This window comes from Polypterus senegalus, chromosome 4 (genome assembly GCF_016835505.1).
Source record: "Polypterus senegalus isolate Bchr_013 chromosome 4, ASM1683550v1, whole genome shotgun sequence".
Lineage (NCBI taxonomy): Eukaryota > Metazoa > Chordata > Cladistia > Polypteriformes > Polypteridae > Polypterus > Polypterus senegalus.
In genome coordinates this window covers 5,092,013-5,119,253 of record NC_053157.1, presented here as the reverse complement: position 1 = coordinate 5,119,253, position 27,241 = coordinate 5,092,013, and the positions used below count along the sequence as shown (strand labels likewise).

The window sequence follows — 27,241 nt, the reverse complement described above, 5'->3', positions numbered from 1 at the left end:
GCCGATTAAAATTTTACATGTTAGAATTGTTTGACCAATTTTCAATACAACTAATCTTGTTCCATTGCATAGCCCATCACTCAGACATAAATTACATAATAACATTACGATACGTTCTTCTTTCAACAGTAATTTGTGCGGTGGAAGAGGGGAAGGTGACGGGATGTTGTAAGCTGATGTTTTTCCGCACCATCACCACCAATTGTTTCAGCTGCCTTGCTGCAAACTCCCAATAGGCTTTCATGAGTCTTCTACTGAGGAAAGACGTCAGTGTAGTGTTGCAGGGATGGTTGTCCTGCTGGAAGTTTCTTGCATGTCTACACACACGGGTTCTCGGAAGCTCAGACACAGTGACCATTGGGTTTCTGGTCACCTCTCTTACCCAGCGCTCTTCTCCTATGATAACTCAGTTTGGCTGGGTGGCCAGCTTTAAGAAGAATCATGGTTGTTCCTAACTTCTTCTATGTAAAAATTAAGCAGGCCCCTATGCTCTTCAATGTTCTAGGATTTGTTTTTTGGTAGCCTCCCCCAAATCATTGCCTCGACACAATCCTGTCTCTAAGCACTGCAGGCAATTCCTTTGACCTAATGGATTAGTTTTTACTCGGCTGTCGGACCTTCTATTGACAGACTTTAATAACCTGGTAAAGTCAACTCACCTGACCACAGGTGGACTACAAACACAAGGTGTAGAAACATCTCAACGATGGTCAATAGAAGGGGATGCACCTCAGCCAGATTTCTATTGTCACAGTAAAGGGTCAGAATACTTGTGTCAATAGGATATCTCAGTTTTCTATTTTTAATAAATTTGGAAAATGTTCTAAAATCCCATTTTGGCTTTGTCATTCTGGGCTATTGAGTGCTGCTTGATGAGAGGCAAAAAATAAATCCATCCATCCATCCATCCATCCTCCAACCCGCTATATCCTAACTACAGGGTCACGGGGGTCTGCTGGAGCCAAACATAGCCAACACAGGGCGCAAGGCAGGGAACAAACCCCGGGGAAGGCGCTAGCCCACCGCAGGGCACGCACACACCCACACACCAAGCACACACTAGGGACAATTTAGGATCGCCAGTGCACCTAACCTGCATGTCTTTGGACTGTGGGAGGAAACCCATGCAGACACGGGAAGAACATGCAAACTCCACGCAGGGAGGACCCGGGAAGCGAACCCGGGTCTCCTAACAGCGAGCCAGCAGCGCTACCACTGCACCACCGTGCCACCCTAATCACTAAATTATTTATCGTAATCAACTGTTAAACCATTTTTGCTGTGTACTGCTTGAACATCAGTGATAGATGCATACAGCACATATGATATGGTAGAGTCATGTGAAAAAGTACACCTCATGAAATCCACCTCATATATGGACATATTAAGATTTAGATCGATACTATAGATCGATAGGACTTTATTTGTCCCCGGAAGGAAATTTGGCTTTTTACAGACACTCCGTAAATCTAATGTATAATAAAAACACTAAGATCAGTGTGTTCTGTCCCTCTAAGCCATCTGATTGGTCGGTCTGCCTTTGGTGTGATTGGTCAGTTACAGTAGGGGGAAATAAGTATTTGATCCCCTGCTGAACTTGTAAGTTTGCTCACTTACAAAGAAATGAACCGTCTCTCATTTTGATGGTAGTTTTAATGGAGAAAGACAGAATAGCAACCAAAAAAATCCAGAAAAAACAAATTACATAAAAGTGGCCACCAAAAAATAAATTTAAATGATTTTTAGCAAAAGGCTGCAACATAACAAGATGTGAAAAAAGCGAAAGGATCTGAAGACTTTCTGAATCCGCTGTATTAGCTTTAACAGAGTTAGAGCAGAGGCCAGTGACCCAAACAGCAGGCCCTGGGGGGATGAGAAGGTTACAAATGAGAGGCAGAACGAGGATTACTGGCCACTCGCCCGTAGATTAACTGCCCCTTAAACTGCCATTTAGCAATATTAGCACTGGAAGACCCATTAATCCTAACCGCTGACAGTTTGAGGAGAGTGTAATTGATTAGAGAGAAGCCTTCAAGAGAGAAAAAGAAGGAAAAGGAGGAGGGGAATCAGCCAATTCTCAGCAAGTCCCTACAACTGAAATGGTGGGATCCACACTCAGTGAGAAAAAGCCTCTAGGGTGGAGAAAGAAGAAGACAACGATGACTATGGCACTGCATTTAAATAGCACTTCTCAAGATGTTCAGAGTGCTTTACATGGGGGGGTACTTCAAACACCATCAATGTGTAGCATCCACCTGGATGATGCAACGGCAGCCATTTTGTGCCAGTACAGCATGTTCACCACACATCAGTTATTCGTTGAAAAAGGGGTAAGAGACAGGGGTGTGAGATATTAGCAAAAAATGATATATTGATATTTTCTGAGACTTTGATGATAACGATAATTGGATGATATTTCGCATCCTTTAAAAAAACGTGCTTACAATACACTTACTGATCTTGCATGGTCTTGTTAATAGGATATTAATGGTAGCTTACTAATGAGATTAATGGAAACAACAGTTAACCCTTAAACCGTCGGAAGTGGCTATAGTCAGTTCCCAATGCAATTTGCCAGAATGATTTAAGATATGAAGAGGTAGGGGAAGTGACGGCGAAGGTGGTAGGGATGAGAATGGCACGCGTACGTAAGCGCCACACAGCCACCCTGCTGCGCGTTCCTGAGAGTTGATTCTACAATAAAATAAAATAAAAATAAAAAGACGAATAAACTTGGAGGTCAATCATCACCCCGAAAGCGTATAGTAAACGTCACGTAGTATACGTGGACCAAATTTCAGGTCAATAGTTTGCAAGCTATAGGTGATTTAAAATCCTGGACAGACAAACGGACAGCCACGGTAGCGTATTATATATAAAGATGTCCATCTTGCCCAGCTGGTTCTATTTATAGTGGGTATAGAAAAGAATCCCCGCCTTTGAAATATTCCCATTTTCTTTGCTTTACAGTCTTAAATGAACACACACAAACCAATATTTCTTCCAGCTTTACTTACTCAATGCAGTCTATAACATCCAAGTGAAAGATATCACAGCTACAGTTCAGAAAAATTAAAACAAATAAAAAACAAGAAATCCTGAGATTAATAAAGGACCCCCCCAACTCAATCAGGTGTCAGTGCCCACCATTTCCATTGCGGTTACTGGCTTCCTCCCACCTGTGATCAGTTGTAATGAGTGGGATTAATGAAGCTGTTCCTGGTCCATTCATTCCCTTGCTTGGTAGTGCAACTGACTGCAAACAACTGACTAGGGGTGGCAAGTCGCTTTCAAAAGAGTTGTGGACAGACATAAGGCAGGAGATGGAGACAAAAGCATCTCAAAGGCTTTATCAATCCCAAGGAGTTCAGTAAAGTCCATAATAAAGAAGGGGCAAGTGTTTGGTACTACTAGGACCCTTCCTGGATCCTCCAAACTGGATGGAACAGCCTGCGCCACCTCCACCTACTGTGGCCTGCGCCACCTCCACCTACTCAAAGCTTCATGATGCTCCAACAATGATGGATGGATTAAAAGGCAGAAGTCTACGTGACCATCATCATCATCAAGTCCTTCTGTGAAAACCCTAAATCCAAAGAGGACTGTTTCATTTATGTTAGGTAGAATGCCCAGAGGGGACTGGGCTGTCTCATGGTCTGGAATCCCTACAGATTTTATTTTATTTTTTTTTTTTCTGTCCCCCCCTGGCCATTAGACCTTACTCTTATTCTATGTTAATTAATGTTGACTTATTTTGTTTTCTTATTGTAACTTTTATTTTTCTATTCTTTATTATGTAAAGCACTTTGAGCTACTGTTTGTATGAAAATGTGCTATATAAATAAATGTTGTTGTTGTTGTTGGTAAGAGAGGCCACCAACAGGCCAATAGCCACTTTGAAGGAGTTACAGGATTTGATGGCACAGAGTGGTCATTAATGGTGTGCATGTCACAACAATTTCATAAGCTCTCCACAATGGTGGCTTGTTCAGGAGGGTCGCAAGGAAAAATACACTTCTGAAGAAAGGCCACATTAAGGTTTATTTGAGCTTTGCCAGAATGCACCTTGAAGATTCTGATGCCAAGTGGAAAAAGGTCTTCTGGTCAGATGAGACCAAAATCAAACTATTTGGTCTCAATGCCAAACGGTACATCAATGCAGCTCAAAATCCACAACACACCATAACTACAGTAAAGCATGGAGGGGGCAGCATCCTGTTGTGGGGGGCCTGGGGCTCTCGTTAGGGTAGAAGGAAAAATGGATGGGGCAAAATATCATCAAATTCTTGAGGACAATCTGCTACCCTCTGCCAGAAAGTTGAAGATGGGCAGAATGTTCACCTTTCAACACAGTAGGTCTTGCTTTAGATTTTTTAATAATTTTTCTGAACTGTAGCTGTGATATCTTTCACTTGGATGTTGTAGGTTGCACTGAGTAAGTAAAGCTGGGAAGAAGTAATTTTTGTGTGTGTTTTCATTTAAAGCTGTAAAGCAAAAAAAATGGGAATATTTCGAAGTGGGGATTATTTTCTATGCCCACTGTAGCAGCATTACTATACATTTAAAATAAAAATAAAAAAATATTCCCGAGCATACACTTTTTTTCCTTAATATCTATGTATGGCTCACAGACGACACTTTAGATTTTATAAATTTGAATCTTGCTCACATATTCCAAAGCAGTGTATAGCATATGCAACATCTGGATATGAACGCAGTGTGCGACATGCAGAAATTAATGGATTGAATCAGTAGACATTTCTAAACACCCACCAGGAAAGTCTAATTTGGACAACATGTACACCGAATAGATCTGAGGGCTGACGCAAATGGGTGTGTTTCTAACTGTATTACCACACTCATTTTCGCAAAACATTTTGGCATACCACTTCCTCCATCTCCATCACCTGGCAAACTTGACATATTTTTGGTATTTGTTTCCAATCATGTCCTACTTCTCTAGGGAAACCATGACAGCAAAAGTTAAAGCTCTTGATGCTGAAAAGCAAGGAAAACTAATTTCCAATGAAGACAGGGTATTTACGCAAAATATTAAGTAAGTATTTTATACATATATATACTGCTCAAAAGAATTAAAGGAACACTTTTTAATCAGAGTATAGCATCAAGTCAATGAAACTTATGGGATATTAATCTGGTCAGTTAAGTAGCAGAGGGGGTTGTTAATCAGTTTCAGCTGCTGTGGTGTTAATGAAATTAACAACAGATGCACTAGAGGGGCAACAATGAGATGACCCCCAAAACAGGAATGGTTTAACAGGTGGAGGCCACTGACATTTTTCCCTCCTCATCTTTTCTGACTGTTTCTTCACTAGTTTTGCATTTGGCTACAGTCAGTGTCACTACTAGTAGCATGAGGCGATACCTGGACCCTACAGAGGTTGCACAGGTAGTCCAACTTCTCCAGGATGGCACATCAATACGTGTCATTGCCAGAAGGTTTGCTGTGTCTCCCTGCACAGTCTCAAGGGCATAGAGGAGATTCTAGGAGACAAGCAGTTACTCTAGGAGAGCTGGAGAGGGCCATAGAAGGTCCATAACCCATCAGCAGGACCAGTATCTGCTCCTTTGGGCAAGGAGGAACAGGATGAGCACTGCCAGAGCCCTACAAAATGACCTCCAGCAGGCCACTGGTGTGAATGTCTCTGACCAAACAACCAGAAAGACTTCATGAGGGTGACCCAAGGGCCCCATGTCCTCTAATGGGCCCTGAGCTCACTGCCCAGCAGCATGCAGCTCGATTGGCATTCGCCATAGAATACCAGAATTGTCAGATGCACCACTGGTGCCCTGTGCTTTACAGATGAGAGCAGGTTCACCCGGAGCACGTGACAGAAGTGAAAGGGTCTGGAGAAGCCATGGAGAACATTATGCTGCCTGTAACATCATTCAGCATGAGCAGTTTGGTGGTGGGTTAATGATTGTCTGGGGAGGCATATCCATGGAGGGTCACACAGACCACTACAGGCTTGACAAAGGCACCTTGGCTGCCATTAGGTATCAGGATGAAATCCTTGGACCCATTGTCAGACCCTATGCTGGTACAGTGGCTCCTGGTGCACGACAATTCCTGGCCTCATGTGGTGAGAGTATGCAGGCAGTTCCTGGAGGATGAAGGAATTGATACCATTGACTGGCCACCACACTTTCCTGACCTAAATCCAATAGAACACCTCTGGGACATTATGTTTTGGTCCATCCAATGCCACCAGGTTGCACCTCAGACTGTCCAGGAGCTCAGTGATGCCCTGGTCCAGATCTGGGAGGAGATCCCCCACAACACCATCTGTCATCTCATTAGAAGCATGCACCGATGTTGTCAGGCATGTATACAAGAACACAGGGGCCATACAAAGCGCTGCGTACAATTTGGAGTTGCTGCAATTCAATTTTGGCAAAATGGACTAGCCTGCCACAGAATTTTTTCACTCTGATTTTTGGGGTGTCTTTGAATTCAGGGCTCTGTAGGTTGATCATTTTCATTTCCATCAAACGATGTGGCATCCTTTCGTTCCTAACACATTACCCAGTCTATATCAGTATAGATATCCAGGAGGATTTCATTTTCCCATTGAGATCTGATGTGTTTTCAAAGTGTTCCTTTAATTTTTTTGAGCAGTTTATGTTCTATAATTGAATAAGGAGTTCTGTAACTACTGCTGGGTATCGGCACCGATGTCCTGATTCTATTCCAATTCATAGTGTCTCAATTTGATTTAATATCAGTTTCATTTTGACTGAATTAGCATGCACTGATATATTTGATGTCGCCATCCTGCGTCATGCAGCAAGGGCTACTTGTAGTAAAGCGCTGTTTGTGTAGAAAGCCATAACAGGTGAATTAGCGACATCTACTGGATTGCAGAGTGGTAGTTCTAAGGCTAGGGATCTACACTGGCAACTGAAAGGTTGCCGGTTCAAATCCCGTAAGCGCCACAAATGACTCTACTCCATTGGAAACTTAACCTGCAATTGCTCCATCTTGGGTATGACATTAATCTGCACCCAGTCCTGCAAGTAGGCCCCTCAAACTGCAGGGAAAACTTGAGGGGTTGGTAGCAGAATTGGCACTCCAGCCGCCATAAAAAAAAAAAACACACTGTTCCATTCCAAATGAACTGCCTGTGCTGCTGAGGTGTCACCCATTGCATGGCTGCACTTGGGTCCTAATCTGGGATCCTGAGGTGGTTTTCCACTCCGTACTTACCCTTACTTTCTCTTCTGTACTTTTTCCAGTTTTCTGCGCCACCACCACCTAATTAAAGCACCGTCATGTCCCTACATTGAAGGATTAAAGGCTAGAAGTCCACATGGCCGTCATCATCAAATTCTTCCACGAGAACCCTGAATACAATGAGGACTGATTGAGGTAATTTATGTTAGGTAGAATGCCTAGAAGGGGCTGGATGGTCTCGTGGCCTCTGAACCCCTGCAGATTTTATTTTTTTTTCTGTCCTCCCTGGCCATCGGACCACCTTACTTTTATTCTATGTTAATTAATGTTCCCTAATTTTCATTATTTATTTTGTCTTTTTTCATTTTCTTCATCATGTAAAGCACTTTAAGCTCCATTGTTTGTATGAAAATGTGCTATAGAAATAAATGTTGTTTTGTCATGTGGTGAGAGGAGGCTCCTAACCTCTCTCTACTGGATTGGACACAAAAAACAAAGATAGGCAAAAATATAAATACAGAAACTGAGCAGGATAGAGATTCACAAGATATCAGATATCAATATCAGATCTTTTAATCCCTTGTAGACGATTGTTGTGAAATCGCTTCAAACCACTTCCAGCCTGAATGCAGCCGAGGTGGCGTAAGCATCCCGCAAATGCCAGTTAATGCATATTCTATATGTACTAAGGATCGTATTGGAAGCACTGGTCATGCCATTTAACAGTCATAGCGGAAACTACAATCTGCCTGATGGAAGTGACGTGTTGGCGTAGCCGTGCAAGTGGATTTTGACTGCTAATTTTCGAGAAATTGTGCCAAGATAAAAATACGTACCAGCTTATTGTTTGCTTGTGTGCTATATTCAGATTGACAATCTCAAATTCATTTAGCATCTGCTTGACAGTAAAAACACAAATAATTTCTTCTTTTATATAATTGTAAATAATTTTAGGCAACAAGGAGTTAAACAAAAAATAATGATTAATCAGGAAAAAAAAATCTGTATTTTTACCCAGGCCCATCTGTAACCATACAACTTTTTATCCATTTTCTAACACTTCTTTTACATTTTCTGCACTGCACCCATTCACCTTTAAAGACTTCTTTTCACAGATGTGCTGTTAAGGAAAGTTTGCCAGTAAAGATGTCAAGCTGTGCTGTTGTAATTCACAAGTGTTTTCTTGACAATCTTAGCGGATGTGGATTTTACATTCATGGTGCAATAACTGTGTGTACTATAAAAGGTTACATAGAACTCTAATTTAAAATGCTTGTTAAAATTATTTACAGCTTGTAAGCATAACACATTTTGCAGTTCTGTGTACTGCCAGTGAAGGAGGCCTCTCACCTGCACAAAGCTCGAATCATACTGGCATCTTTTACATTCTGGTCAGTAGTAAGGCTCCGGATGAGAACTGTAATCATCTGCAATGGGATGTGCTGAACGAGACTTGCCAGTGCAATAGAAGGCTCAAAGGAAGGATCTGTATTAAAAGAGAAATCAATATTTGGGGTTAAACCTACATGTATTAAAAACACGCTCAAGAAGGTTTAGGGTCACTACTGACACATGTAAAGAGTCCAGTGAAATGTGCGAAACAGCATGAAACATAGAGCCATGATTAGTGAGCAGAATGACTTCACCTTGAAATGTCTGCCACATCCTTACCTGAAAAATCTCAGAAATGATTTATAGGAAAGCTTTCAAGGGAGATGTCCTGGAGTCCCAGCAGAATGTCTTTTGGATGTGTGGACTTTTGTATATCAATCCATTCGTAGGCGCGTTTGCATAAAATCCACACGCGTTTGCATAAAATCCACAAAGAACCTACTTCGAAAGTCCATGTCTGTCTGTCTGTCTGAAGGAAACAACTTGTATGAAATTTGTCCAGAACGTTCATTTTCCATTTAGATATCTGGAACGGACTGAGCTGTACAAAGTTTTAAAATTTCAAAGCTTCCAATTGGAAATTGTTGGCGAATGTGTGTGCTCGCCCATTTCAGAACGGAGAACTGTTCAGTGTGACTTAGTTTACGGTTTCAATTTTACCTTAAGAGTGGTTAATAGAACTTGTATCCTTTACTAGGGGGCTCTGCTCACTTCGCTCGCCAACCCCTCGGCAGGCGCTAAGCGGTAGCCAGGTCGCGGATCTGCCGCTTGCGTATGGGGAAGCGGATGTACAATTTAAACAGATTGTCAGGGGTGTGGAAATCTAATTTTTTTTCTACTTGTCCACGAACAAGTAAACTTAGAAAATCCACTTGTCAGCCAGTTAAATTCACTTGCCCATAAACAAATAACAAAAGTGAAAAATAGTTTATTTTTTCTGATTTCTTTTATTGATACCAAAACCGCCTTCCATTTTAAAACTGAAAAAAGTTCTTTCAGGGAGTAGTATTTTGCCACCTTACTCTAGAACATTATATAAAACTTTCCCTTATCATTTTAACTCACTAAGAAACAATGCCTGCATTATAGCGGCACTAGTTCTGTTTCACATATTACAGTTACATAACAGAACACTGTCCTGATTCATTTTCTGCCATGTTCTTCAGCTTTTGTCTTGCAACATCTTCTCCCCCAAGAATCTTTACCATCTCAGACAGCATGGTGTGACCCGGCATTTGCGCGCCGACAAAATAGCGCCGATTAAAAAGCGGCGCCAAAATCGCGAAAGTTTCATTAAATATGAATTACTAGTTTAAAGCATATATAATAATGTTTATTTTAGAAGTCAATATTATGAGACGTGGCATGCCATCAGCACGGCATGCAGATAGTCCTCAAGATCACGCCCTGCATATGTAGGAAGAATTGCAGCAAGGGCGTCCCACTCTCTTGGCCTCTCTCGCGATTTTGTCGAAAACCAGTTAGCGGGTTTGTCGGCACTCATTTGTCCGTCGCGCTTTTGTCGGTGAACCCAGCATGGGCTGAATGCTGTTCATTTCTGCTTGAGCTGAACTGCATGGTTCCTGAACTGATGGTCCTGCAGAAGTAGATGTTGATGACTTTTCAGGTTTTTTATGAGTGATGTGCCTGTTGCCAGATGACAGCCAGAATTCCACAGCTGGTTGTGGGTCAAACTCTTCTAAAGGTTTGCCAACAACAATAATGCGCATCTGGTTTTGAAGGTTTTCCTGAGTCAGGCGGGTTCTTAGAGAACTCTTTACTAAATTCATATTGGAGAATAATCTCTCACAAGAAGCTGTGGAAGAAGAAACTGTAAGAAACAGTGAGATCAGCACACTAACATTCTTCAGAGACTCTTCCGCAAATTCCGCAAGATGGTACATTTCCAAAGAAGTAAATATTACCGATGTTGTCGGAAAAAAAATAATCGCGTCTAAGTGAAGATTTTTATAGATATATCCTAACTTTTGGAAACCTTTAGAATGTTTTCTTCTTTATTTTTAATAAACTGACAGCGCGAAACCAACTTGTTTTATATGAAAAATTTCTCTAATCTATAGACAGCTCATCAAAATTAATGTTGTCACGCAATAAATTTCTTAACTCCTCAATATATCACAACCTACACGAAATCGCAAATTTCAGGAAAGATTAACTGCCTAACAAGCTTTGTTATGTGGTGAAAACATTTGCATTATAAGTAAAATGACCACATCTTTATGTAGAAACAATGAATTTTATCAACAATATATAAAAGTTATTGATTATAATGAAAAATCATTAAATTACATTGTAATGTCGGCATGAAAAAAAAAATGACTGCACCGCCAAGCATGTAAATAGTAGGGTAAAATACTTAAAGACCGTAAGAGTGCTTCCCCTTTGAAAAATCAGCTGTCATTTTGTAAACAATATTGAAGACCAATTTGAGACATGAAGAACATGCCTAAGTAGACTGTTTCCGCACGAAGTACGTACCCAAATGTTTAAAATGTGAAAGTAGTGATAAAAATGTGCCCTGCACAGCACATATAATTCTTTTTTTTCCAGAAATTTGGACTTGTCCGCGGACAACTGAAACCAGAAAAACACGATTGTCTGACGGTCAATTTACCCGTTTTGGACGAGTCGGCCGTTGGATATCCGCACCCCTGATTGTTATTTTCATGGGAATTGTTACATATGCATAATAGAACTAACTATTTTACATTACAGTGAGTAATTAACCATAGTACAATAATAGTAAAACGTAATAAATTGAAAGAAAATTGTTTCATATTGCCTTAGAGGTATCTGTTGCGTTATCCGTTTTTGTTCTGTTTGGCTTTGACAGTAACACGCAAATACTTTTTAAACTTTATTGTAAAACTTCAGTAAAAACAATTTTTTAAATTAACTTTTTGTCAATATCACATTGAATTTTGATTCCATGTTTAGACTTTCATCATGACAACGCAACATATAACTGCTCGTGAGTGAATTTTGTTTCTTTCTCTTTAATAAATAAATCGACTTTTTCGAATGTTTGTACCTGTGATTTGTTAATTGTTATAGCAAAAGCTATTCTAATGGGAAACTGTAAACGTTTTAACACGAATGGCATATCAAGATCTGCTTTGGTGTCTAATGTTATCCGCAGAAAATGTACTACATTACCTTTCTTGTCGCCTGTTAAAATTTTACATCAATACGTCCTTCTTTCAACAGTCACTTCACTGGTTACCTGTGTCATTCAGGATTGACTTTAAAATTCTGCTTATGGTTTACAAAGCCTTAAATAATCTGCGCCATTTTATATATCGGAATGTCTGACACCTTATATTCCAAATCGTAACCTCAGATCCTCAAATGAGTGTCTCCTTAGAATTCCAAGAACAAAACTTAAAAGAAGTGGTGAGGTGGGCGGGCGGCCTTCTGCTGTTATGCACCTCAAATCTGGAATAGCCTGCCAATAGGAATTTGCCAGGCTAATACAGTGGAGCACTTTAAAACACTGCTGAAAACACATTACTTTAACATGGCCTTTTTATAACTTAACTGTAATTAAAATCCTAAAACTCTGTAGATCCAACTCATTATAATAACTATTCATGGTGGCTCTAAAATCTGTACTGACCCCTTCTCTCTCTTCTGTTTCCTTTTCCGCTTGCGTCACCACCATCTACTCAAAGCACCGTGATGTTCCAACAATGATGGATGGATTAAAAGCCAGAAGTCTGTATGACCATCAACATCAAGTGACTCCGTAAGAACCCTAACTACAAAGAAGACTGTTTCATTTATGTTAGGTAGAATGCCCAGAGGGGACTGGGCGGTCCCGTGGCCTGGAGCCCCTGCAGATTTTATTTTTTTTTCCTCCAGCCGTCTGGAGTTTTTTTTTCTGTCCACCCTGGCCATCGGACCTTACTCCTTTTCTATGTTAACTAATGTCTTATTTTATTTTCTTATTTTGTCTTTTATTTTTCTTTTCTTCATTATGTAAAGCACTTTGAGCTACTTTTTGTATGAAAATGTGCTATATAAATAAATGTTGTTGTTGTTGTAATTCAGCCACTGGAAGACTGGACGGTGTTAACAGTTGTAGATATTATTTGTGATATTGTAAGTTAATGCTTTCATCTTCTGCACCATCTTCACCAACTGCTTCAGCAAATTCATACGCATTTAATCAATTTGCCGTGTAACCAATCGACAATTTTCGCATTAATTCGTTTGATTTCATCGTTTCTCGGTGCTAAGATTGGCTGTATTTCTTCTGTTGATAACCCTTCGGGATGAAATTCTTCAATAAGATCTAGACATAATAAGTCTTCTTTTATTGGGAACTTAAAGTGAGGAAAACGCAAAAATTGCACCTGACTTGAAAAAATCTCTTGGCAATAGTCTCGTCTCAAGATTTTCTTTTAAAATAGAGAGATGTATTTTCCTCTTTTACTCTTCCAACAGCTGCTTGGGTGTCCAATGCAAGTGAGTCAGAGTGTGCAGGCGTAAACATACTCAAGGAGCAGCTCCTTCCCCTGATGCTTTAGGTAGGTTAACACTAGAATCCCTGAGGCCTACGAAAATATTTGTAATGCCAGGCCACCTTAAATTCCCTCGCGCCTTCTCATCAGCGTCTTTCTTTTACAAATGTGTCAGTCAGCAGGGAGCCTGCTATCCAATCCCCAACCGAGGCACCTGAAGTCAAGTCAGATGGAAAATTCTCAGAGCTGAAGTCTCTTAATCTGGCAGTGGGGTGTCTGGAATTGTAGAGGGTACATAATATATTGTTATTTAGAATACATACATTTCATGTGTGTTCCGTGTCTACAACGATCAAGGTAAATGTAGGATGACAGGATATGTGAGGCAAGAAATGCTGAACACATAACTAAAGCAGAAACTTTTCTCATGTTATAGTAATAATGGCAAAATCCTGACGTGAAGTGTATAATGTGTGATAGCTAATACTGACTACAATTTCAGCAAATATTTTGTGATTGAGGGTTACAGGAAAGGGCTCAATATGGGCATTTCCTAAATCAATCAATCAATTGTATTCCTGTTGATATCAGAACATTCGGATTTCACTACATCGGATGCACAGAAACGGGCAAACAGAGGAAATGTGCAGTGTGTAAGACAAATGCAAGGAAACAATGCTGTAGATGCGATGTTGGACTACACGTGGAATGCTTTCAAGAATGGCTTCAAAAATAGGTGGGGATCGCACTAAAATTTGAAATTTCGGAATAAATGCTGGTGCTGTAATTGAAAATAGATGTTTTTCTTACTATTCGGATGTAGATGGATAGAAAACAAGTAAAAAATATTCCGAAAAAAATTTGGCAGTTAGTGGGTTCATGTGAATTGTGAATCCTTTATATTTGTGGATTTTCAGGAGTTAATGCTAAAGTCTGGCGAGAATTTCATGTGAATGGCCTTATGGAAAAAGAAATTTACTGGAAAAAAAAATGTTGATGCGTTCAATAATTATTTCCTCCACTGTAAAACCCCATGGTTACGGGTGCAAAAATGGGTATTACGGATTCATCCTATTTAAATCCCCCATGGTTATTTTTATTATCTTATATATAAACGTCTATGCGTGGAACTGTGTGTGTCTCCATCTGTCCGGCCCGGAAGTGGGAGGCTACAGCATGAAGCCCAAGAGCCGGCAAGGCGGCTCCAAGTTAACGAGTCGGAAAAAGAAAAAAGTATGAGACTACAGCATGAAGCTGAAAGCGACTCTGTTGCCACAGTGAAACCAACAACAAAAGTCAAACTCACTTAACACTAGAATTACCAGAGCCTACGAAAAAACTTGTAGATACGTCCCACCTTAAATCGCTTCTTAAATCCCTTCACACCTCTCCGCCAGCGTCCTTTGTCCTCTAAATATGCTGATAAAGAGAAGCTAGAAGCAGCCAGCTATTCCATCCACCCATCAATTTAGAACGTGCACAAACTTCTCCCAGCTCATGCCTTGATTGAGTATCTGGGAGTGAAGTGGAGTTTTAGAGTGGAAATAATAGATTGTTGTTTGGAACACAAGCATTTCATGTGAGCTCCGTTTCTACAGTAATCTGTGTCAACACATTTTTAAAACAGAAATGTTTTTCATATTCTAGTAGCAGATGACAAAATGTAGGCATAAACTATATAATGTATGAAGCCTGAAGTCCAAATATCAAAGAAACATTTTCACAAAAGGTACAAATATAACACAACAATTGCGCTTTTATTCAAAAATATAACTGCAGAAACAAAAAGCCTCCTTAACATGCGACATTGATACCTACTTACTACGACCGCCTCCGTGGCGCAATACAATTAGTTACTGACTGGGAATCAAAAGGTCGCGAGTTCGATCCTGCATCACTCCGTTTTGAGAAGTAAACTGCTCTTATTCTTACTATTTTAGAATAAAAACATACATGTTTTTATTCTCTCGTGTCTCTATGTGAAAACAGCCCTGTCAGATGGGGTTGTATGGATTGATTCTGAACGCGACTGGGAGAATGAAAAATTGAATTTAAAAAAAAACAAAAAAAACAAAGCTAATCTTTACAAGTATCATAAATTACACCGGCTGTTACAGACTGAAATCAAATGTATGTTTTTATTCTAAAATAGTAAGAATAAGAGCAGTTTACTTCTCAAAACGGAGTGATGCAGGATCGAACTCGCAACCTATTGATTCCCAGTCAGTAGCTCATTGTATTGCGCTACAGAGGCGGTCGTAGTAAGTAGGTATCAATGTCGCATGTTAAGGCGGCTTTTTTTTCTGCAGCTATATTTTTGAATAAAAGCGCAATTATTGTGTTATATTTGTACCTTTTGTGAAAATGTTTCTTTGATATTTGGACTTCAGGCTTCATACATTATATAGTTTATGCCTACATTTTGTCATCTGCTACTAGAATATCAAAAACGTTTCTGTTTTAACAATGTGTTGACACAGATTACTGTAGAAACGGAACAGACATGAAATGCGTGTGTTCCAAACAACGATCTATTATTTCCACTCTAAAACTCCACTTCACTCCCAGAAAATAAATCATGGCATGAGCTGAGAGAAGTTTGTGCACGTTCTAAATTGGTGGGGGGGATGGAATAGCTGGCTGCTTCTAGTTTCTCTTTATCAGCACATTTAGAGGACAAAGGACGTTGGCGGAGAGGTGTGAAGGGATTTAAGAAGCTTATTTAAGGTGGGACGTATCTACGAGTTTTTTCGTAGGCTCTGGTAATTCTAGTGTTAACCGCTAATACACAAGTGAGGCGAGCACATTGGCAAAACGAAACCTCTGAGGAGAAAGAAACTCGCTTAGCCACTGTTAGACAAGGGGGGCAAGCAAATCGGCAAAACGAAACTGGCGACTCTGCATTTCAGTTTTTTTTCTGATGATTTCAACAGTTTCTAGGAGCCCAGGCTTTTTACAGCACTGGCTTACACAGCTAGTCTTGTATATAAACGTTTATGCATGAAAGTGTGTGTCTGTCTGTCCAGCCCAGAAGTGCGAGGATAAAGCATGAAGTTCAAAGAAATCAACTCTGTCAACCAAAGTGAAACCTCAGAGAAAAGAGAAACTGGCTTAGCCGCTAATATGCAAGCGAGGCGAGCACATCGGCAAAACAAAACCTCCAAGGAGAGAGAAACTCGCTTAGCCACTGTTAGACAAGGGGGGCAAGCACATCGGCAAAACGAAACCGGCGACTCTGCATTTCAATTTTTTTCTGATGATTTCAACAGTTTCTAGGAGCCCAGGCTTTTTACAGCACTGGCTTACACAGCTAGTCTTGTATATAAACGTTTATGCATGAAAGTGTGTGTCTGTCTGTCTGTCCAGCCCAGAAGTGTGAGGATACAGCATGAAGCTCAAAAAAATCAACTCTGTCAACCAAAGTGAAACCTCAGAGAAAAGAGAAACTCGCTTAGCCGCTAATATGCAAGCAAGGCGAGCACATCGGCAAAACGAAACCTCCAAGGAGAGAGAAACTCGCTTTTATCCAGCACGGCCTTACACAGCTAGTGTTTAACCCTTATTCATGAATGCCATTTTTATAATGTTTCCACGAATTGGGGGTCTTGCAGACCATTTTAAACTGGTTAAATCTGCCTAAAAAGCAATGCAATAACTTTTTATTTTAATTTTTATTACCTCTGAAATGAAGTAAATGTGATGTGAATTTTCAATGGTTTACATGTTACCCTTGTTATAGTAATGCGTGTTCAGTGTTCACCAAATCATATAAAATACAGTCCTAGTAGCACTAAAACAAGATGTCAAACAGTCACTCAGAATCCACCTCAGCTTCAACTTGTTTGCAGGCCAGACACACAAGTGAACGTTTTGAATGTTCCTGGCAAACTGGAAGTTTGCGCTGGGAGCAAGCGGCCTTTATCTTTCTCTCCTTTGCCCTTGGGCACATGTGACAGTGTCGCTTCTTAGCAACATTTGCTGCATCTCCACGGGGCTATTTCATCATCAGTTTTTGTTTCCTCATCACTTGACACAGTGTCACTTCCATCATCATTGTCCTCTTCATTTGAGTTGTCTGATGCAGCAAAATCTGACAACTCCTTCATTATTTCAGCCAGGGCTTCACTTGTATTGCATTTCTTTGTTGGCCGTTGACTCATTGTTCATAAACACATCAGCTGGACTTGCTCCTCAACAAACTATACACCAGCAATGTCTCAGGCAGGACTAAGAAAATCTAAACCAAATTCAAATAGAAAATTCAAATATAAAATATAAACGAAACAAAAAAACGCTCGTACAAAAATGGTAACGTTTCCATGAATGGGGGGTCCCCCCAACTACTTTGCGCTACTGTAGCACTTGCTTGCACTAAGCTATTGAGTAGGGGATTTCGGCACATTTTTCAAGACAACACAAAATGAAGTCACAAAATGTCATGGCCGTCGTATTACCTTGAAAGGGAAAGAACTTGAAAATCTGCGACGGGGGTCTCGGAGACCCCCTCATTCATGGATTTGGGTTAATAAAAAGATTTGGCTTCCTCCCACCTAAACTAAGAGTGAAGCTGCTCTCTTTCACTGTCTGATGTGGAGTCTGCAAATTTTTTTCCTGTGCCCACATGGATTTTGCTCAGTTTCCTCGCACATACCGAAAGTACTATAAATTGGTTCTGTGCTCGCGAGTGTAGCCTGCCTTGTCCAGGGTGGGATTCCTCTTGCCAACTCTGCTGCAGGGTTACACTTAAATTTACTACAACTGTAGGGGCTTAAAAAATGTTTATTAATAAAGACAGAGTCACCATGAAAACTGGTAGGCTGAGACCTCTCATGCCATCTGTACTCTGAAAACGTCAACTACAGCCAATAGGACAGTGGGACGCTTACCTGTAGATGAAATGATCGCAAACACCTCTTGCAAGGAGGGCAGCAGAGTGGAAGGCTCAGCTTTCCAGATGTTCTGCAGCAAGGTGCTGACTTTAGTAACCTGAGATACGTATTCCCGAAGGGTCTTTTCTTGTGATGCTGAGCAGTGAAAGTAACTAATAGTTCTGACCAGCTGCTGGCAAAAAAGCAGCCCAGACTTGCCCTTCGGAATGCACTGCACAAAGTCTAGGAGCATGGAGCTGAGTCTGGCACAATACTGAGGATTAGGCCGTTCACAGATGACCCGTAGCACCTCCACCTGAATAACGCCGAAGATCTCCAGCACAGAAGGGCAACTGAAGAGCAGCTTCAAGCAGCTGTGGATGTAGTCAATGATAACTGGGCTCTTGCTTTCCAGTGGGCCATAGCCTTGCTGCAATAAGCTTACAATGAAATCCTTATTAAGGAACTGCTCAAACTCATCTCTGTGGTAGCGGGCGTACGCTTCCATCACTTGGTAGCCCACCTGCTTCTGGAAAGAGTCCTCACCAAGTAACACAAGACGCGAAGTGAGCTGGTAGAGAGACTGGCACTGCTCATGGCTCACCGACTTCTCCGCCGCCTCCACTACCTTCTTTACTATCGCCTTTTTAACTTGCAGAGGGTGGGATGAGCTGATGAGGGCTTCCAAGATTTTATCCATGGTGGACATCCAACATTAGGCGATCCTCTTCCTTTAAAATAAATCTGCATCTAAAAGCAAGGGGAAAAAAAAAAAAAAAATATATATATATGAGCAAACCAAAAAATGTATAAAGCAATGGGCCCAAATATCAGGGACTTTATCAATAACCCTCTCCTCCACTGCCAATTACTGTAGTCATAGCTTTTAATACAGTAGATTCAGAAAGTAGTTAGACCACTTTATGTTTATAAATTTTCTTATATTAAGCTAAAAATCATTAAAATGTATTTTTCCCCATCAAGCAATACTCAATACCCCAAAACAAGATTATATAAACAGAATTGCAAATGGACTAAAGAAAATAAATAAATAAAATAAAATACAGGAGTTTGCATGTTCTCCCCGTGTCTACGTTGGTTTCCTCCCACAGTCCAAAGACATGCAGTTTAGGTGGATTGGTGAATCTAAATTGTCCCTGGTGTGTAGGTGCCCTGTGGTGGGCTGGCACCCTGCCCGGGGTTTCTTTCCTGCCTTGCACCCTGTGTTGGCTGAGATTGGCTCCAGCAGACCCCCGTGACCCTGTAGTTAGGATATAGCAGGTTGGATAATGGATGGATGGAAAATATAATAGATTACATTGACACAAATACTCAGACCCTTTGCTATTACACCTGAAGTATGGCCAAGGGGCATCACATTCTACTGACCATCCTTGAGTTTTTTCTACACTGTGTTTGGAGTTCACCATGCGGTCAGTTCAAATGACTGGACATAACTAGGAAAGGAGCACACTGAGGCTGTCAGAGCAATCTGAATGTTACAGACATGGACCAATTTGTTGGTACCCCTCCACAGAAGAAAAACACAAGTCACTGTCACCCATCATTAATTATTCCATACTAGCTGTCCGTCACGGCTCTACCCATGTAGTAGTGAAACAGGACAAACTTGAACAATCAATAAAGAATTAAAAAAGAAATGTAATTCTGGCCAAGCAGAAGCGGTGCGCTCCAACGTCAAACGATGGCACTGTATGTGATCGCGTTCAGCTCTGACGGGAATCTGCTCCATTATCAAGTATGCGGATGCTACCAGGCTCATAGGACGCAGATCTTGATTATCTAAATCAAGTGGACTGGATGGCAAACTGGTGCATCAAAAACTCTCTCATTCTGAATGTAAAAAAGACCAAAGAAATGATATTTGATTTTAAGAGACAGAAATCTGTATGTTCACCTATTGTAGTTCTGGGAGAGGAGGTAGAAATAGTGACTGAATAGAAATACTTAGGAACTTACCTAGACAACAATCTTAACTGGAATACAAATACAAAAAAAAATATTCTCTAAATGCAACCTGCACTTATTTCTCCTACATAAACTCAAACTATTTAAAGTAGACAAGGACCATTGACAGACAGGAAAGAAGGAGTCCCGAGTCTCATAGTGTAGGGTCTCCTCAGTCTATCAGTGGAGCAGGACGGTGACAGCAGTCTGTCGCTGAAGCTGCTCCTTTGTCTAAAGATGATCCTGTTCAGTGGATTCTCCATGATTGACAGTTGTCTGCTCAGCGCCCGTCACTCCTCCACGGATGTCAAACTGTCCAGCTCCGTGCCTACAATAGAGCCTGCCTTCCTCACCAGTTTGTCCAGGTGTGAGGCGTCCCTCTTCTTTATGCTGCCTCCCCAGCACACCACCGCGTAGAAGAGGGCGCTCGCCACAACCGTCTGATTGAACATCTGCAGCATCTTATTGCAGATATTGAAGGATACCAGCCTTCTAATGAAGTATAGTCGGTTCTGTCCTCTCTTACACAGACCATCAGTATTGGCAGTCCAGTCCAGTTTATCATCCAGCTGCACTCCCAGGTATTTATAGGTCTGTACCCTCAGCACAGTCACCTCTGATGATCACGGGGTCCATGAGGGGCCTGGTGCTCCTAAAATCCATCACCAACTCCTTGGTTTTGCTGGTGTTCAGGTGTAGGTGGTTTGAGTCGCACCATTTAACAAAGTCCTTGATTAGGTTCCTATACTCCTCCTCTTGCCCACTCCTGATGCAGCGCACGATAGCAGTGTTGTCAGCGAACGTTTGCACGTGGCAGGACTTGGAAGTCCGATGTATGTTGGCTGAACAGGACCTTTTATCGCAGTCTGTCATCACTTTCAGTTTCATTGCCTGCTTTAATAGTCTGACAAACCAAAACTCAAAAAAGCTCCAGCAGATTACAAAGTATGCAGCTAAGGTTATTGGGGCTGATGGAGATGATTTGACTAGCGTGTGTCAAAGGGCAATGGTAAAGAAACTGGAAATCATCTCAACTGATGACAGACATTTATTACATGGAGAAGTAAACTTCAGTAAATCAGGAAGGAGAGTCGCTTTGAAAACCCACACAAATCGCTCCAGAAACTCCTTTCTTCCTAGTGCCATACGCCTTTTCAATAATAAATATCGGAGATAATGATTAAGGTTTTAAAAGATATCCTGTAACCTTTTTTTTTTTGTTTGGTGTAAATATGTATTATCAAGCTGCCTTACCTTAACCCTTCTTGTTTCTATTTGTCTGTTTTATTTCGTTCTGTCCGTTATTAGTTGTAATCGAGAAGGCAAATTTCATGTTTTCTTGTGTAAACAGGACTAAATAAAGAAACCTTAAACCTTCAGAGTGCCCCCCATGTGGAGAGAAGAGCACATGGCCGTGATATCTCTGCCGATGAGCAGCCACCCTATAAAACAGGGGTGTCGAACTCCAGGCCTGGAGGGCCGCAGTGGCTACAGGTTTTCATTCTTACCCTTTTCCTAATCAGTGACCAGTTTCGTTGCTAATTCACTTTTCCCTTCATTTTAATAGCCCGGTTTTTAAGGATTCTGTCCTCTGAATGTATTCCTTTCATCATTAAATGGCAGCCAAACAGAAATGAGATGTGAAACGAGCCAACGGATGACCAGCTAACTGGGATTTCATACTCCACCCAATCTATTAATGAGAAGCCGATTCTTGCTGTTAATTAAGCCCCTCATTTAATTCCATGGCCTGTTGCTGCTCTCATTCTGCCACAGCAGACTTTTCCAAAGCTGTTGATTTTTCTGTTTTTTGTAAGAACGCCGTCAAAACGCTTTGGTGGCCTGAGAGATGAGACTTACCGAGACCGTCATCTTTCTTTATTTTCAGATACTGTGTGATGGACAAAGATGAGCTGGTCATGTGGCAGCTTGTTTCATGTCTCATTATTGTTTGGCTGCTAATTAAGGAAACAAGAAACAAGTAAGGTGCCTGAGACAAGTTAATTAAAACTAAAGTAAAAGAAGTTAATTAGCATCAAAAACTGGTCACTAATTAAGAAGATGGTTAGAATGAAAACCTGCAGCCACTGCGGCCCTCCAGGCCTGGAGTTCGACAGCCGTGCTCTAAAACATGCGTAGCTGTGATCTCTTTGCCAAAAATGTACAAAGTTGGCAAGGTACCTCTGGCCAAGCAGAAGGTAGGTGCACTCCAGTGTCAAACGTTGGCACTGACCGGACAGCCTCCCCCCGTGAGGGGAGAAAAGCATATGGCCGTGACATCTCAGCCAATGAGCAGCTACCCTCCAAAATACACGTAGCTCTGATCTCTCTCTCAAAAATGTCAAACGTTACTCCCTTAACAATCTGTAGATGATAACGTTTGCTGAGAAACGGGTATCGCTAGCCAAGCGGAGGCAAGCTGCGCTCTAACATGTGCCGACAGGTTGAGTAACTTGAACGGAGGCTGGCGCGCGAGTGAGGAGGGCCCCGTCCCCCTCCCTACTCCTGAAGTCCCGCTGTCTGTCTCTCAGACCCACGCTCATAAATTGCTGCCAGAAACAAACTCTGATTCTTAGTGCAATGAGAGAAGTTGCAAAATCAACCGGAATGTTCAGGCAAATTATAGAAAAAGACCCGGTCTAAATCAGTCAACTACCGTACATACTCGCAAATAAGTCGGGTCTTGAAACCTGAAAGATCAATCATAAAAATCAGACCCCGACTTATACGCCCGTTCAAAAATACGACACATATTTATTTATTATTTATTTTTTTTACATCTTCTTGCCTCCTCCGATCTTGCACCAGTTTCTCAGAGACTTCAAATTTTGTTGCAGCAGCGTAGTTACCAATTTCCTTCGCCACTTCAATGACTCTTCATTTAAAACCAGCCTCGTATTTCCTTCTGATCGAACGCTCCATCGTAGATAAGGGATGCTCTCACGATAAAGGTGTATGAGGGTGTGAGATACAAAAAACACAAAACTGTGCAAACGTCGCTTTGGAATAGCGCGGGTATTACCGTGTGGTCACGTAGGCACGATAAATAGAATTAAAAAGGCCGTGTTCTCCGTGGTTACTCTCTCAGGTGGGCATCAGCATATCGTAATCTCTTGGACCAATAGTGGGAGTTTTCTGCATTTGACTTATACGACCGACATTATAAAAAATATTGGAAATTATACAGTCAAATCAAGCCATGCCTTATCTGCGAGAGAACTAAAACGCGAGTATATACAGTAAGCGAGATGTGACTGTCATGTCGGAATCTGCTGTCCTAGATGTTCAACTGTTGCCAAATTGGGGCTGGTAGACCTCAGAGGGGTGTGCACATACACAGGCTTTCAGACCTGCCCATGTAACGTTATCTGCATCTGCATAGTTAGACGTCTGCACCCCGCCCTCCTGAGCTCGGTCACCGCCCCGTCCCGCGTCATGCAGCAAGGGCTACTTGTAGTAAAGTGCTTTTTCCGTAGAAAGCCTTAACAGGTGAACTAGCGACATCTACTGGATTGCGGAGTGGTGGTTCTGAGCCTAGGGATGTCCCTGTATATCCCTGTACTTGGCCGCATTCATCTTTCCCTCGATTGCAACCTGTCGTCCTGTCCCTGCAGCTGAAAAACACCCCGACAGCATGATGCTGCCACCGCCATGCTTCACTGTGGGGACTGTATTGGACAAGTGATGAGCAGTGCCTGGTGGTCTCCTCACATACCGCTTAGAATTAAGGCCAAAAAGTTCTATTTTGGTCTCATCGGACCAGAGAATCTTATTTGTCACCATCTCCGAGTCCTTCAGGTGTCTTTTAGCAAACTCCATGCGGGCTGTCATGTGTCTTGCCTCTCCTCAGTGTGTGGCACTGCTCATCACTTGTCCAATACAGTCCCCACAGTGAAGCATGGCGGTGGCAGCATCAAGCTGTCGGGGTGTTTTTCAGCTGCAGGGACAGGACGACTGGTTGCCATCGAGGGAAAGATGAATGCGGCCAAGTACAGGGATATCCTGGACAAAAACCTTCTCCAGAGTGCTAAGGACCTCAGACTGGGCCGAAGGTTTACCTTCCAACAAGACAATGACCCTAAGCACACAGCTAAAATAATGAAGGAGTGGCTTCACAACAACTCTGTGACTGTTCTTGAATGGCCCAGCCAGAGCCCTGACTTAAACCCAATTGAGCATCTCTGGAGAGACCTAAAAATGGCTGTCCACCAACGTTTACCATCCAACCTGACAGAACTGGAGAGGATCTGCAAGGAGGAATGGCAGAGGATCCCCAAATCCAGGTGTGAAAAACTTGTTGCATCTTCCCCAAGAAGACTCCTGGCTGTATGAGCTCAAAAGGGTGCTTCTACTAAATACTGAGCAAAGGGTCTGAATACTTAGGACCAGGTGATAGTTCAGTTTTTCTTTTTTAATAAATCTGCAACAATTTCAAAAATTCTTTTTTTTGTCTGTCAATATGGGGTGCCGTGTGTGTACATTAATGAGGAAAAAAATTAATTTAAATGATTTTAGCAAATGGCTGCAATATAACAAAGAGTGAAAAATTGAAGGGGGTCTGAATACTTTCCGTACCCACTGTATGTATATATATATTTAGGTATGTGCACCCACACCATAAGAAAACAGGATACAGAGCCTCATCAGATAGTTAATGGCTTCCGAGAACAGTGGGCATGATGGAGTGAAACTTGGCCGAGATATTCTTGACGTGACACTGAGCTGTGACATAAAGTGACAAAGAAATTCTTCACTGCAAATACGCAGCATTGGCCCTCTTAAAAGGGAACTAATATTGAGTGTGAACATCATTCTGTCAACGCGCATTATAATGTTGGCTCCGTGGTATGAATTATTATATTCATTCAATTGTTCTTCATGTAGCTGGGGTGACGGACAGCCAGGTGGACCATTACCCAGCTGAAAGGACCAAGGGAGAGAACCTCTTTGGGACAGTACCCTCCCCGAGACACGCTAAAGAGCAGCAGCTCCATGGTTTGCTACTGCGCCACTGATCCCCACAGGGCATGCTGGGAGTTGTAGTTTGGAGCAGCCCTGTTGGGTTCAGAAGGTGAAGCCAGGGTGTGCTGCAGCAACAGCTGGGCTCTTTGGAGCACCACCTGTGCAGCTGGAAGAAGATCAAGAAACACCTGGGACACACCAGTGAGCCAGAGGTGGAGGACAAAGCTTGCACGGAGGAGCACAGGTGAAGAAGAGAAAGAGAGAGGAAGAAGAGGACTGACCGTGTGTTATATTAGTGATGCTTTTGTACTGTGTTGTGAAGTGGGGAGCCAAAAAAATAAAAACGCTTCCCCACCTGAATAAAACTGGGGTCTCAGTCTGTCTATGTTGGAATTCAGGGAGCGCCCCGATATGGTGGTCCACACTGGTTTGGCTGCATTTCCCTACTTGATCGAGGGTGTCGTCATTTCCCAGTTTCTCCGAAATGCTGCAAACACATTGTAAAACATACACACGGTTCTCTTTATAAATCACGTTGTTGGCAAGGGAAGCTGCCTACGCAAATAAAATTATGCGTACACAAGGTTTACAAATGAGACCCCTCTAATCGACAGATCGATAGCACTTTAACAGGGACCTTTTAACAGGGCAGGCAGATATGTGTAAAAGACTCTCAAGGTGGGAAGAAGCGGGAGCTGCCTTGTGATTGTCAAGTCCAGCTCCTAATTACTTGACCACCCTGCTTAAAGTTCCACCAAAATAACTAAATAAAAAAATAATAATAATTACTGCCACTAAAGATACAAAAGCAACCACAATGGCCAATAGGGGAATATCCCAGGTGTTAAACTTTCGATCTCAAAGACGCTATTTAAATCGGGGAAATACGAATCCGGAGTTTTGGACAAACGTTTAACCAACGGCAAATTGTAGGATCGATCCGACTTTCCCAAAGCGGGACACTTGTGTGTAGACTGACCAGACTGTCATGGTTCCCAAACGGGAAACAATTCCTTAATCCGGCGAGCTTGTGAGATACAAAATTAAACTGAAGATCCCTTTGGGATTTTCCCATGAAGTATGGTACGCCTTGAAAAAAATAAAAACAGCACATTAAATCGAAATCCGAGGAGGCTGATGGGTCCTCCTTCCCATTTCGACCGCCTCAAAACGGGATAAACGGCACCGTGTGTTCAATTCCGGGACATAAAAACGGGAAAGTCTCGGTCAAACCGGGTCGTCTGGTCACCCCACCTAATTGTTAATCTAAAGAAAACTGACAGTTCTTACGATCAGTTTAAAAACGACTCTCCGCCAGCACCGCCGCACAATAATCCAGTTTATTTTAATAATGTTACAGGCGCAGTAAACGAGGCGGCATCGTAATCCACGAAAAAAGCCGGCATGCCGACCTCTCACTTCTCACTCAACACAAACACAGGACATAAAACACCAAATCACCTGTCCGTCTGTTAAACCACACTGTAACAATTAGGCTTGAAAGGAGAAAAAAAAGATGAGGAATGACAAACAATAACAAACTAAACGCCGCTCGGCCCATTACTACCGCGACCCGGTGTTCAGAAAAAAAAAACATCTTAAATTAAACTACTTTACCTGGGAACAAAAAGCAGGTATCCAAATCCCTCCGTAAAACTCTAAAGAGAAAAAAAAATGATAAACCCAATACAAAGAAGCGTCGATATTTACGATTTCAGACACAAATAATCCTACACTTCTTCTTTCAGAATTACAGTGCCTGTCAATGACGTCATTCTTCCGAGTCGAGCCCAAGAAGGACCCCGAGCTGTGCTGTCCCGCTGTTTGCCTTCAAGAAATTCTCGTAATTGACGGTCATGCATCTTGTGAGGGCGCACCGTTTATACAGTAAAATGTAATTTATTCTACATCTACAGTAAATCAACTGTATGAACTTTGGCAATTTTTTGGAAACTATTTATTTTTGCAAAAGAGCAAATAGCAAATGCCTCGCGTATACAGCTAATTTCCAATTTATATGCCATATGTGTCACTTGTATGTTAGATTACAAGCATGACCCGGCTTTACATGGGTAAGTGATTTCAAGCTCTCGTCAGTTTGTCTGCTATTCTGGCTTTAGTCTGTTAGAATTTAGAATCTTAGAACAACCCTGGAGAGAAGAGGCCATTGAGCCCAACAAAGCTCGCTAGTCCTGTCCGCTTCGTTCTTCTAAAAAAAAAAACATAAAGTCCGTCCATCCATCCATTATCCAACCCGCCATATCCCAACCACATGGTCACGGGGGTCTGCTGGAGCCAATCCCAGCCAACATAGAGCGCAAGGCAGAAAACAAACCCTGGGCATGGCGCCAGCCCACCACAGGGCACACACA

General features: G+C 41.8%; 1 protein-coding gene across 2 annotated transcripts in view; it reads right to left on the bottom strand.

Moving 5' to 3' along the window:
• usp38 (ubiquitin specific peptidase 38) overlaps positions 1-26,654 on the bottom strand; it is an 83,600-nt gene extending 56,946 nt beyond the window's left edge. The window contains exons 1-3 of one of the 2 annotated variants that reach the window (XM_039750190.1): positions 26,487-26,654; positions 17,958-18,689; positions 8,546-8,681 (exon numbers count right to left, since the gene is read on the bottom strand). In XM_039750190.1, the coding sequence (XP_039606124.1) occupies positions 8,546-8,681; positions 17,958-18,648 (827 nt within the window). In that variant the 5' untranslated portion in view covers positions 18,649-18,689; positions 26,487-26,654. Of the gene's footprint in view, positions 1-8,545; positions 8,682-17,957; positions 18,690-25,224; positions 25,328-26,486 lie in introns of those variants that run through there. The other variant, XM_039750191.1, reaches the window with a different exon arrangement.
• Positions 26,655-27,241: the final 587 nt, after the last annotated feature.